The 12932-nt window shown below is 42.7% G+C and overlaps 1 protein-coding gene across 1 annotated transcript in view; it reads right to left on the bottom strand.

Annotated features, from left to right (window-relative positions):
- LOC138638925 (fibrinogen-like protein 1) overlaps positions 1 to 7248 on the bottom strand; it is a 103109-nt gene extending 95861 nt beyond the window's left edge. Inside the window, exon 1 of the mRNA XM_069728712.1 lies at positions 7205 to 7248. Coding sequence (XP_069584813.1) covers positions 7205 to 7248 — 44 coding nt within the window. The remainder of the gene's footprint in view (positions 1 to 7204) is intronic.
- Positions 7249 to 12932: the final 5684 nt, after the last annotated feature.

Genomic DNA, 12932 nt, shown 5'->3' with positions numbered 1-12932 from the left:
GTTAGTGGTAGAAGGAAACAGGCAGCATCAGACTGATGATGGTTGTTTGCTTGTTTTAGGTTAATTATAACCTCAGCACCTGCTATAAATTTTGCTTGTGTGTTTTTTCCTTTCTACAAGATTATGTCAGGTGTCAGAATATATATATATATATATATATATATATATATATATATATATATATATATATATATATATATATATATATATATATATATCTCTCTCAAGTCAACTATATTCCACTTTGCCTTCCTAGCCTCTGGTTTTGTTTGGTTTGAGGCACCCATTTTAATGTTATGTTGTTCTATTTTATATTTGAAATAAAGAAATTGCTATTTTGTAAATTGTGTTTGAAGGCACTTCTTGATCCTAGAATAAGGATTGTTATGTTATACTATGTGGGTAAGGTTATTAACTTTTTTGCGTCACATAACTCTCTTGTTTAACAGAATAAAATTTCAAAATTTGAAAACTGCGAAATTTTCAACATTTGCCAAATTTCCATTTTTTTCACAAATAAACGCAAAAATTATCGACCTAAATTTACCACCAACATAAACCCAATATATCACGAAAAAACAATGTCAGAACCGCGAGGATCCGTTGAAGCGTTATTACCTCATAAAGGGACACTGGTCAGAATTGCAAAAAATGGCCAGGTCATTAAGGTCAAAATAGGCTGGGTCATGAAGGGGTTAAATCACCCCTTTTCGCCCCATTCAAAATATAACAATTAAAAGAAAAAACCAAAACAAACACATTTGGTATCACCGCGTTCAGAATCACCCGATCAATAAAAAAAAAATTAACCTAATTGCTAAACGGCGTAGTGAGAAAAAAATAAATAAATAAAAACTCTAGAACATTTTGTTCGCCGCAATATTAAATTAAAATGCAAGCGATCAAAAGAACGTATCTGAACAAAAATGGTATCATTAAAAACGTCAGCTCGGCACGCAAAAAATAAGCCCTCACCTGACCCAAGATCACGAAAAATGGAAACGCTATGGGTATCAGAAGACTGAGCTAAATTTTTTTTTTTTTTTTCATACTTAGATAAAATAGGACCTACTGTAGACATGTTTAGTATCTATTAACTCGTAATGACCTGGAAAATCGTAATATCAGGTCAGTTTTAGCATTTAATGAACCTAGCAACAAAGTCAAACAAAAAGCAAGTGTGGGATTGCACTTTTTTTGCAATTTCACCATACTTGGAATTTTTTTTCCCGTTTTCTAGTACACGACATGCTAAAACCAATGAGGTCATTCAAAAGTACAACTCGTCCAGCAAAAAACAAGCCCTCACATGGCCATATTGATGGGAAAATAAAAAAAGTTATGGCTCTGGGAAGGAGGGGAGCGAAAACTGATAACGCAAAAAGGAAAAAGGGCTGCGTTTTGAAGGGGTTAAGACATGTACTACAAGTTATATTATACCTTGATATTAGTGTGTTTTACCACACAATTGGTGGTATTGTATTTAGTTCTATGTAGCTACATAGTGGGCCCCAAGGTGCTCCAGTCCGACGCTGACTGCAGCCTTGCAGCACTGGGGTCCTGGGTTAAAATCTCACCAAGGACAACATCTGCAAGGAGTTTGTATGTTCTCCCCATATTTGCATGGTTTTCCTCCCACACTCCCTAAACAATGATAGGGAATTTAGATTGTGAACCCATTGGGGACAGTCATGATAATATCTGTAAAGCTCTGCGGAATAAGATGGCGCAAAGCAGAGTACCATCCCAAAATAATTAAAAGAAAATATGGCCTGCTCTATGTAGCACGGTAGTAACAGAAAAAAAAAAAAAAATTGTTACTGTAGATGAGCCTTGGATACAGAAGAATGACAGCCTCAGATGTGGCCAAATGTTTGAAGCATGGTAGTAACAGAACAAGTTTATATTTTAACTAGATGGTGGCCCGATTCCAACGCATCGGGTATTCTAGAATATGCATGTCCATGTAGTATACAGCACAGAGCCACGTAGTATATTGCCCAGCGAAGTAGTATGTTACCCAGCTACGTAGTATACAGCACAGAGCCACGTAGTATATTGCCCAGCTACGTAGTATATTGCCCAGCCAGGTTTGTCACAGGTGAAAAAATAAAAAATAAACATATACTCACCTTTCTGAAGGCTCCTTGTAGTCCACGGCAGCTTGTGGTCCCAGGGTTGGTACCTGTCACATGACCGTGACGTCATGGCAGGTCCTTCTGCCATACCTTTGCCACCGGAAACTGCAGCGAACGATGGCAGCCAGCGAGAGAGGCTCAGCGGACTACGGAGGGTGAGTATAGCAGGTTTATTTATTTATTTTTTTTTAACATTACATTTTTTACTATTGATGCCGCATAGGCAGCGTCAATAGTAAAAAGTTGGAGACACACAGGGTTAATAGCGGCGGTAACGGAGTGCGTTACCCGCGGAATAACGCGGTCCGTTACCACCGGTATTAACCCTGTGTTAGTGGTGACCGGAGGCGAGTATGCGGGTGCCGGGCACTGACTGCGGGGAGTAAGGAGCTGCCATTTTCTTCCGGACTGCCCGTCGCTGATTGGTCGCGGCAGCCATGACAGGCAGCTGGCGAGACCAATCAGCGAATGAATAACCGTGACAGACAGACGGAAGTGACCCTTAGACAATTATATAGTAGATAAGTACCCCTGTATGGAGAACAATATCAGCACCCAAACTGACATCTAGCCTGCTGTGTAACGTTACTAAGAGAAGAAAAGTATTTTTTAACTGTGGATGAGGCCTGTATACAATCAAGTATATGCTCAACACAATTTCAAACTCAGATCTAGCCTGCTGTATCACATATGTAACAGAAAAAAAAAAAAAAAAAAAAAAAAAAAAAAAAGGGATTTAGAACTCTATACTCGTGTATGGAGCATAATAAAAGCAGCGCACAACACACTTGTATGACATGTGCGCTGCCTTCTTTGTCTGTGGACCTCAGTAATGGTTAAAAAAAAAAAAAAAAAAATTCTGCTGGAGGGTCGATTTCACAGCCACACAGGACATTAGCTAGCTACACTGACTTAAACAACCGCCCAACTAACTAGCTAAAATCAAGCAGCAAACAGTGCCAGCATCAGGAACAGCCTCTCCGCGCTGTTACAAGTTGTTGCCAAAGTGCTCAAAAAAGTTTAGTGGCAACACATTATCCCACACTTTTTCGTTCTGACTTTTAAAAATTTTGCTCGCATTGCCAATCATGAATCCGAATGTGCCATATCCATGCAGATTTTATAATTTGGAGATGGTTTTAAACAAATTTGCTTATCACTAGTCACAACCAACGTCCAGGCCATGAGGCAGAGAAGTCATAAGTTCAAGGGTCAATACCAAAAGAGCACGTAGTAAACCAAGGGAAAATGCAAAGTCATAAGTCAGGTCACTTGCCAGGGTCAGAATAACAGAGAAATAGGCAGCTAAGCAAAGGGGCAATAACAAGCAGGTAGTCTGAACACGGTCCAAAGGTCAGCAGCAGAATATCAACACTTACAGAGCAGGGATCAGGTGAGCACACAGTTTTTTGCCTGGCAGCAATCTGGGCCAGAGAGCTCACCTAAACAGCAGGGCAATTACCAAGAACAGGGAGCACCTGTGGAAATCTCTGCACCTCCTAGTCTCAGATAGGTCAACCGAGCTGTCAATCAAAGCACTGACAGCTCAGCACGCCCCAGCATGGGATAGGATGACATAGCTGTCCATCACTGAGTCCCAGACACTCTGAGCAGAGGAATTATGACAAATTCTTTAGGCTATGTGCACACGTTGCGGATTTGGCTGCGGATTTTTCTGCACTAAATCCGCAGCTCTTGGCAGAAAATGCAGGTGCGTCTTTGATGCGTTTTTTGCGCGTTTTTGAAGCTAAATAAATATGTTTTCTTGAGAAAAAAAAACTGTGATGTAATTTCTTTTCCAACCTCCTCTTTTATATTTGTCCAACCCACACTCCATTATACACACAGATAGATAGATAGATAGATAGATAGATAGATAGATAGATAGATAGATAGATAGATAGATAGATAGATAGATAGAAGGAATGAGTTAGATAGATAGATAGATAGATAATAGATGGCTATAAATATAGATAGAAAATAGATGGATAGAAGGAATTAGACAGACAAATAGATAGATGACAGATAGAGCTATAGATAGATAATATCTATCAATCTATCTATAGATCTATCTGTCATCTATCTATCTAGCTCATTCCATCTACAGTAACTATTCTATCTATCATCTATCTATCTTTCATTCCTTCTATCTATCTATTATATCTATCATCTATCTATCTATCTATCTATCTATCTATCTATCTATCTATCTATCTATCTATCTCATTCCTTCGATAGATAGATAGATAGATAGATAGATAGATAGATAGATAGATAGATAGATAGATAGATAGATAGATAGATAGAAGGAATTAGATAGATAGATGACAGAAACATAGATAGATAGATCTATACATAGATCGATAGATATCATCTATCTATAGATCTGTCATCTATCTAGCTCATTCCTTCTATCTATCTATTATATCTATCATCTATCTATCTCATTCCTTCTATTTAATCAATAGATAGAAGGGATGAGATAGATATATGAATACATATATCTATCTATCTATAGATATATCTATGGATAGATGTAGCTAGATATATGGATCTATATCTATCCATATATCTCTCTAACTATCCATATATCTATCTACATCTATCCATAGCTATATCTTTAGACAGATACAGTGCAGACCAAAAGTTTGGACACACCTCATTTAAACATTTTTCTATATTTTCATGACTATGAAAACTGTACATTCACACTGAAGGCATCAAAACTATGAATTAACAGATGTGGAATTATATACTTAACAAAAAAGTGTGAAACAACTGAAATTATGTCTTATATTCTAGGTTCTTCAAAGTAGCCACCTTTTGCTATGATGACTGCTTTGCACACTCTTGGCATTCTCTTGATGAGCTTCAAGAGGTAGTCACTGGGAATGGTTTTCACTTCACAGGTGTGCCCTGTCAGGTTTAATAAGTGGGATTTCTTGCCTTATAAATGGTGTTGGGACCATCAGTTGTGTTGTGCAGAAGTCTGGTGGATACACAGCTGATAGTCCTATTGAATAGACTGTTAGAATTTGTATTATGGCAAGAAAAAAGCAGCTAGGTAAAGAAAAACAAGTGGCCATCATTACTTTAAGAAATGAAGGTCAGTTAGTCCGAAAAATTGGGAAAACTTTGAAAGTGTCCCCAAGTGCAGTGGCAAAAACCATCAAGCGCTACAAAGAAACTGGCTCACATGAGGACCGCCCCAGGAAAGGAAGACCAAGAGTCACCTCTGCTTCTGAGGATAAGTTTATTCGAGTCACCACCCTCAGAAATCACAAGTTAACAATGTTAGGGCTAGCGGAACGCACCAAATAATAAATCAGATAGAGTATGGTGCGTTCGCAGCCCGGGGTCCACCGTGCAGAGATGGAACCTGCTGCCAAGTAATGACGGACTATATGGCGGTACTCATAAGTATACACACGTGGGTTAAACTTCACCCAGCGTGAAGGAAGCGATCCTGTTGCGTCACAGGACCGCGGTACTGCACATAGAGCGCGAGCAAGTAGTCAGCGAACTCAACCCCAACTAGGATTGAAGTCCGATTAGACCCTTGCTGGCACAACACCGCAACTGGGTGTGTAAGGAAACTAGATAACAATATTAAGGCACAAGAGTGCATGCGGTGCCGCACTGACGAACGCCACTAACCACCCAGGCTTGGGTAAGGAAAGCACAGAGGAAGTGCACGGCGCCGTACTGGCGGTCACAGCAACTGGACGTTGTAATGTGTGATTCGTGCTGTAGGATAAGTCGGGCGCTAGATAGCAACCATACACCTTCCGCGAACAGACATTCAATAGGGTAGGGGTATCCAAGGACGACTTGCACTCACAACATACACACATTAACAAATGTACACTAGCGCATGGCCGTGTGGTCATGCGCAGTTTATATAGTTGCAGCACAGGAAGTGGCCACAGAAACTTTGCCCTTCCAAGACCTGCCAAGAGGACCAATGGAATGTGCTGCAGAGCCTGAGCACATGACCCTCGATCTCCAACGGGAGATCTTGCCCTGGGCATGCTCAGTGTGTGCAGACAAGGACTTAGTCCCAGAGAAGTCCGCTCGCTGCTGACCAGCACTGGCTTTAATGGCAGAAGCTGAAGAAGCAGCAGTAACTCTCTGTACAGAGTGAGACTGAGCAAGACGCTGGGACCGACGTCCCTGCTGAGCAGACTCCACTGCGGCTGGATAAGAATGGGAGACCGCAGCGGAGATGGCTCGAGATTCCCCCTGTGCAGAAGCGGGAACTCGAGACCTAACAAACAGCAGCTCAGATTAGAGACCAGGTCAATGCCACACAGAGTTCTAGTGATTGGCCCGCCAGGGCCGTGGGGTACTCGGTAACGGGTCCGGTGTTTCACAGGGGGATGTCATGGAGGCGACCCGGTCAGTGGCCCTGGGTGCCCATGTAAGTGGGGAAGGTCTTTAACCCCTTCCCGAACTTTGACGCCACGTAGGCGTCATGAAAGTCGGTGCCAATCTGACCCATGATGCCTATGTGGCGTCATGGAAAGATCGCGTCCCTGCAGATCGGGTGAAAGGGTTAACTCCAATTACACCCAATCTGATCTGCAGGGACAGGGGGAGTGGTAGTACAGCCCAGGGGGGTGGCTTCACCCCCCCCCCCCCCCCCCCGTGGCTACGATCGCTCTGATTGGCTGTTGAAAGTGAAACTGCCAATCAGAGCGATTTGTAATATTTCACCTATTTAAACTGGTGAAATATTACAATCCAGCCATGGCCGATGCTGCAATATCATCGGCCATGGCTGGAAAGACTGATGTGCCCTCACCGATCGCCCCCCCCCAAGCCACCGATCTGTCCTGTACACAGTGCTCCGCTCCCCTCCGTCTTCCTGTCCACTCCCCCCGTGCTCTTGTCCACTCCCCCCGTGCTCCAATCCCCCCGTGCTCCGATCCAACCCCCCCTGCACTCCGATCCACCCCCATGCTCCGATCCACCCCCCCCGTGCTCCGATCCACCCCCGTGCTCCGATCCACCCCCCCATGCTCCGATCCACCCCCCCGTGCTCCCCCCCACCCCATCATACTTACCGAGCCTCCCGGAGTCCGTCCTTCTTCTCCATGGGCGCCGCCATCTTCCAAAATGGCGGGCGCATGCGCAGTGCGCCCGCCAAATCTGCCGGCCGGCAGATTCGTTCCAATGTGCATTTTGATCACTGTGATAAAACCTATCACAGTGATCAAAATAAAAAAAATAGTAAATGACGCCCCCCCCCCCCCTTTGTCACCCCGATAGGTAGGGACAATAATAAAATAAATAATTTATTTTTATTTTTTTTTCCGTTAGGGTCAGGGTTTCGATATGTGCACACGTATTCTGGTCCTCTGCGGATTTTTCCGCTGTGGATTTGATAAATCCGCAGTGCTAAACCGCTGCAGATTTATGGCGGATTTACCGCGGTTTTCCTGCGCATTTCACTGCGGTTTTACAACTGCGATTTTCTATTGGAGCAGTTGTAAAACCGCTGCGGAATCTGCAGAAAGAAGTGACATGCTGCGAAATGTAAACCCCTGCGTTTCCGTGCAGTTTTTCTGCAGCATGTGTACAGCGATTTTTGTTTCCCATAGGTTTACATTGAACTGTAAACTCATGGGAAACTGCTGCGGATCCGCAGCGTTTTCCGCAGCGTGTGCACATACCTTTAGAATTAGGCTATGTGCACACGGTGCAGATTGGCCGCTGCGGATTCGCAGCAGTGTTCCATCAGGTTTACAGTACCATGTAAACCTATGGAAAACCAAATCCGATGTGCCCATGGAGCGGAAAATACCGCGCAGAAACGCTGCGTTGTATTTTCCGCAGCATGTCAATTCTTTGTGCGGATTCCGCAGCGTTTTACACCTGTTCCTCAATAGGAATCCGCAGGTGAAATCCGCACAAAAAACACTGGAAATCTGCGGTAAATCCGCAGGTAAAATGCAGTGCCTTTTACCCGCGGATTTTTCAAAAATGGTGCTGAAAAATCTCACACGAATCTGCAACGTGGGCACATAGCCTTAGGGTTAGGGTTGGAATTAGGGTTGTGGTTAGGGTTAGGGGTGTGTTGAGGTTAGGGTTGTGGTTAGGGGTGTGTTGGGGTTAGGGTTGTGATTAGGGTTATGGCTACAGTTGGGATTAGGGTTAGGGGTGTGTTGGGGTTAGTGTTGGAGTTAGAATTGAGGGGTTTCCACTGTTTAGGCACATCAGGGGTCTCCAAACGCAACATGGCGCCACCATTGATTCCAGCCAATCTTGTATTCAAAAAGTCAAATGGTGCTCCCTCACTTCCGAGCCCCGACGTGCGCCCAAACAGTGGTTTACCCCCACATATGGGGTACCAGCATACTCAGAACAAACTGCGCAACAATTACTGGGGTCCAATTTCTCCTGTTACCCTTGTGAAAATAAAAAATTGCTTGCTAAAACATCATTTTTGAGGAAAGAAAAATAATTTTTTATTTTCACGGCTCTGTGTTGTAAACGTCTGTGAAGCACTTGGGGGTTCAAAGTGCTCACCACATATCTAGATAAGTTCCTTGGGGGGTCTAGTTTCTAAAATGGGGTCACTTGTGGGGGGTTTCTAGTGTTTAGGCACACCAGGGGCTCTGCAAACGCAACGTGACACCCGCAGACCATTCCATCAAAGTCTGCATTTCAAAAGTCACTACTTCCCTTCTGAGCCCCGACGTGTGCCCAAACAGTGGTTTACCCCCACATATGGGGTATCAGCCTACTCAGGAGAAACTGGACAACAACTTTTGGGGTCAAATTTCTCCTGTTACCCTTGGGAAAATAAAAAATTCGGGGCTAAAATATTATTTTTGAGGAAAGAAAACGTATTTATTATTTTCACTGCTCTGCGTTATAAACTTCTGTGAAGCACTTGGGGGTTCAAAGTGCTCACCACATATCTAGATAAGTTCCTTTCGGGGTCTAGTTTCCAAAATGGGGTCACTTGTGGGGGGTTTCCACTGTTTAGCCACATCAGGGGCTGTGCAAACGCAACGTGACGCCCGCAGAATATTCCATAAAAGTCTGCAATTCAAAACGTCACTACTTCACTTCCGAGCCCCAGCATGTGCCCAAACAATAGTTTACCCACACATATGGGGTATCACCATACTCAGGAGAAACTGGACAACAAATATTGGGGTCAAATTTCTCCTGTTACCCTTGGGAAAATTAAAAAATTCTGGGCTAAATAATTATTTTTGAGGAAAGAAAACGTATTTATTATTTTCACGGCTCTGCGTGATAAACTTCTGTGAAGCACTTGGGGGTTCAAAGTGCTCACCACACATCTAGATAAGTTCCTTTCGGGGTCTAGTTTCCAAAATGGGGTCACTTGTGGGGGGTTTCTACTGTTCAGCCACATCAGGGGCTCTGCAAACGCAACGTGACGCCCACAGAGCATTCCATCAAAGTCTGCATTTCAAAATGTCACTACTTCACTTCCGAGCCCCGGCATGTGCCCAAACAGTGGTTTACCCCCACATATGGGATATCAGCGTACTCAGGAGAAACTTGGCAACAACCTTTGGGGTCAAATTTCTCCTGTTACCCTTGGGAAAATAAAAAATTGCAGGCTAAAAAATCATTTTTGAGAAAAGACAATTTTTTTTTTATTTTCATGGCTCTGCGTTATAAACTTCTGTGAAGCACTTGGGGGTTAAAAGTCCTCACCACACATCTAGATTAGTTCCTTTGGGGGTCTAGTTTCCAAAATGGGGTCATTTGTGGGGGATCTCCAATGTTTAGGCACACAGGGGCTCTCCGAACGTTACATGGTGTCCGCTAATGATTGGAGCTAATTTTCCATTTAAAAAGCCAAATGGCGTGCCTTCCCTTCCGAGCCCTGCCGTGCACCCAAACAGTGGTTTACCCCCACATATGGGGTATCAGCGTACTCAGGACAAACTGGACAACAACATTTGGCATCCAATTTCTCCTATTACCCTTGGCAAAATAGGAAATTCCAGGCTACAAAATCATTTTTGAGGAAAGAAAAATTATTTTTTATTTTCATGGCTCTGCGTTATAAACTTCTGTGAAGCACCTGGGGGTTTAAAGTGCTCAATATGCATCTAGATAAGTTCCTTTGGGGGTCTAGTTTCCAAAATGGGGTCACTTGTGGGGGAGCTCCAATGTTTAGGCACACAGGGGTTCTCCAAACGCGACATGGTGTCCGCTAACGATGGAGATAATTTTTCATTCAAAAAGTCAAATGGCGCTCCTTCCCTTCCGAGCCTTACCATGTGCCCAAACAGTGGTTTACCCCCACATGTGAGGTATCAGTGTACTCAGGAGAAATTGCCCAACAAATTTTAGGATCCATTTTATCCTGTTGCCCATGTGAAAATGAAAAAATTGAGGTTAAAAGAATTTTTGTGTGAAAAACAAGTACTTTTTCATTTTTACGGATCAATTTGTGAAGCACCTGGGGGTTTAAAGTGCTCACTATGCATCTAGATAAGTTCCTTGGGGGGTCTAGTTTACAAAATGGGGTCACTTGTGGGGGAGCTCCAATTTTTAGGCACACGGGGGCTCTCCAAACGTGACATGGTGTCCCCTAAAGAGTGGAGCCAATTTTTCATTCAAAAAGTCAAATGGCGCTCCTTCCCTTCCAGGCCCTGCCGTGCACCCAAACAGTGGTTTACCCCCACATATGAGGTATCAGCGTACTCAGGACAAATTGGACAACTTTCATGGTTCAGTTTCTCCTTTTACCATTGGGAAAATAAAAAAATTGTTGCTAAAAGATCATTTTTGTGACTAAAAAGTTATATGTTCATTTTTTCCTTCCATGTTGCTTCTGCTGCTGTGAAGCACCTGAAGGGTTAATAAACTTCTTGAATGTGGTTTTGTGCACCTTGAGGGGTGCAGTTTTTAGAATGGTGTCACTTTTGGGTATTTTCAGCGATATAGACCCCTCAAACTGACTTCAAATGTGAGGTGGTCCCTAAAACAAATGGTTTTGTAAATTTCGTTGTAAAAATGAGAAATCGCTGGTCAAATTTTAACCCCTATAACTTCCTAGCAAAAAAAAATTTTGTTTCCAAAATTGTGCTGATGTAAAGTATACATGTGGGAACTGTTATTTATTAACTATTTTGTGTCACATAACTCTCTGGTTTAACAGAATAAAAATTCAAAATGTGAAAATTGCGAAATTTCCGTTTTTATCACAAATAAACGCAGAATTTATTGACCTAAATTTACCACTAACATGAAGCCCAATATGTCACGAAAAAACAATCTCGGAACCGCTAGGATCCGTTGAAGCGTTCCTGAGTTATTACAAAGGGACACTGGTCAGAATTGCAAAAAACGGCCAGGTCATTAAGGTCAAAATAGGCTGGGTCATGAAGGGGTTAAAGGGGTCCCTTTGTTTACCCGGGATCCCTATTGTTTTATGTTTTCTTTTGCACAAGTTCATCACTGTTTAAAAAGACTGCCGAATCATGGACTGTGAATGATTCACAAACTGCTTTGTATAATAGTTCGCACCTTATTAAAGGTGCCCTCTACTGGTTCCACAAAGAAAGAAGGCTTTGTGAAGAGACTGTTCTTGAATACAGCACAGAAGGTCTTGCTTTCTAATGGACTTGCAGACAGAGAAGATCTGCACTACCTCAAAGAGACTTGGTTCCCTCTTAAAGGGAATGTTCACATGTTGCACTTGAGTATAATGTTGCCTTAGGAAAGTTAAAGATAGTAATAATGTTGAGATTTAGAAACTGTTGATAATGTTACTAGAGATTGAGGACAGGAAAAGTTGAAAGTGAACCCGTAGGGGTTAGAGAGTCCTCCTGGGAACCATAGGAAGATGGTTGGTTGCTGATAGAAAAGCAATGACAGTAGGCCCAGCCAAGGAGCTAGGCGGTCCTGCATTGTGAAGTTAGAAAATAAAGAAAAAGTTGAGTTTATATTAAAGTACTTTATAGTAAGCCTTTAGTGGGTTCAGCCTTTACGACCTTAAAGGAAAAGTTAAATTATTGTTCAGAATTTGCACTTAGTAGAATACCCGGCAGGGTACCAGAAGTTATTTATAGTCAGAATGTTATTTAAAATATTTAACCTTGTTTTTGTTTGTAACGTTCAAGTGTCCTCACCTCCCATAAAGGGAAGCATTGTTCTAATTACTTGTTTCAAGCATTCCAAAATTTTGTATGTCTTTTGCTAACATGTATTGTTGTTCTTTTTCCCAGTCCAGGAGTACTGAATTTAACCGGGGGAGGCATCAGAAGAAATAGGTTGGTGAGAATGTGACGAAACAGAATGAAAATGATTAAAAATTGCGTGTTTGAGAAGTGACACATGAAAAGCGTTAGGATTGCGTAGGGAAGCAGGCAATTTCAACTTGTATGCTACGTTATGAATTCGGCTAGAAACCTCAAAGGGACCAATGTAACATGGACCTAACTTCTGAAAGGGAATTTTGAGTCGGCTGTAGCGAGAGAAAAGCCAGACCTTATCGCCAGGTCGATAAGGAGGGACATCCAAACGTTTTTTGTCAGCATACCTTTTCATTCTGCTACTAGCCTTTTCTGGCACCTCCTTAGTCTCCTGCCAAATTTTGGAAAACTCCTGGGACAAGCAATCCACCGCCATTACGCCTGAGGTGGGGAGAACAGGGAGAGGAATGCCGGGATGTTGCCCACAAACAATAAAAAAAGGAGACTTAGATGAAGATTCACTAGTGTAGGTATTGTAGGCGAATTCTGCCCAGGGAAGAAGAGACACCCAGTCATCATGGTGAGCATTGGTAAAATAATGAAG

This window comes from Ranitomeya imitator, chromosome 1, assembly GCF_032444005.1.
Source record: "Ranitomeya imitator isolate aRanImi1 chromosome 1, aRanImi1.pri, whole genome shotgun sequence".
NCBI classification, from domain to species: domain Eukaryota; kingdom Metazoa; phylum Chordata; class Amphibia; order Anura; family Dendrobatidae; genus Ranitomeya; species Ranitomeya imitator.
Note: the sequence above shows the minus strand (reverse complement) of the source record. Positions and strands in the feature narration are given on the sequence as shown.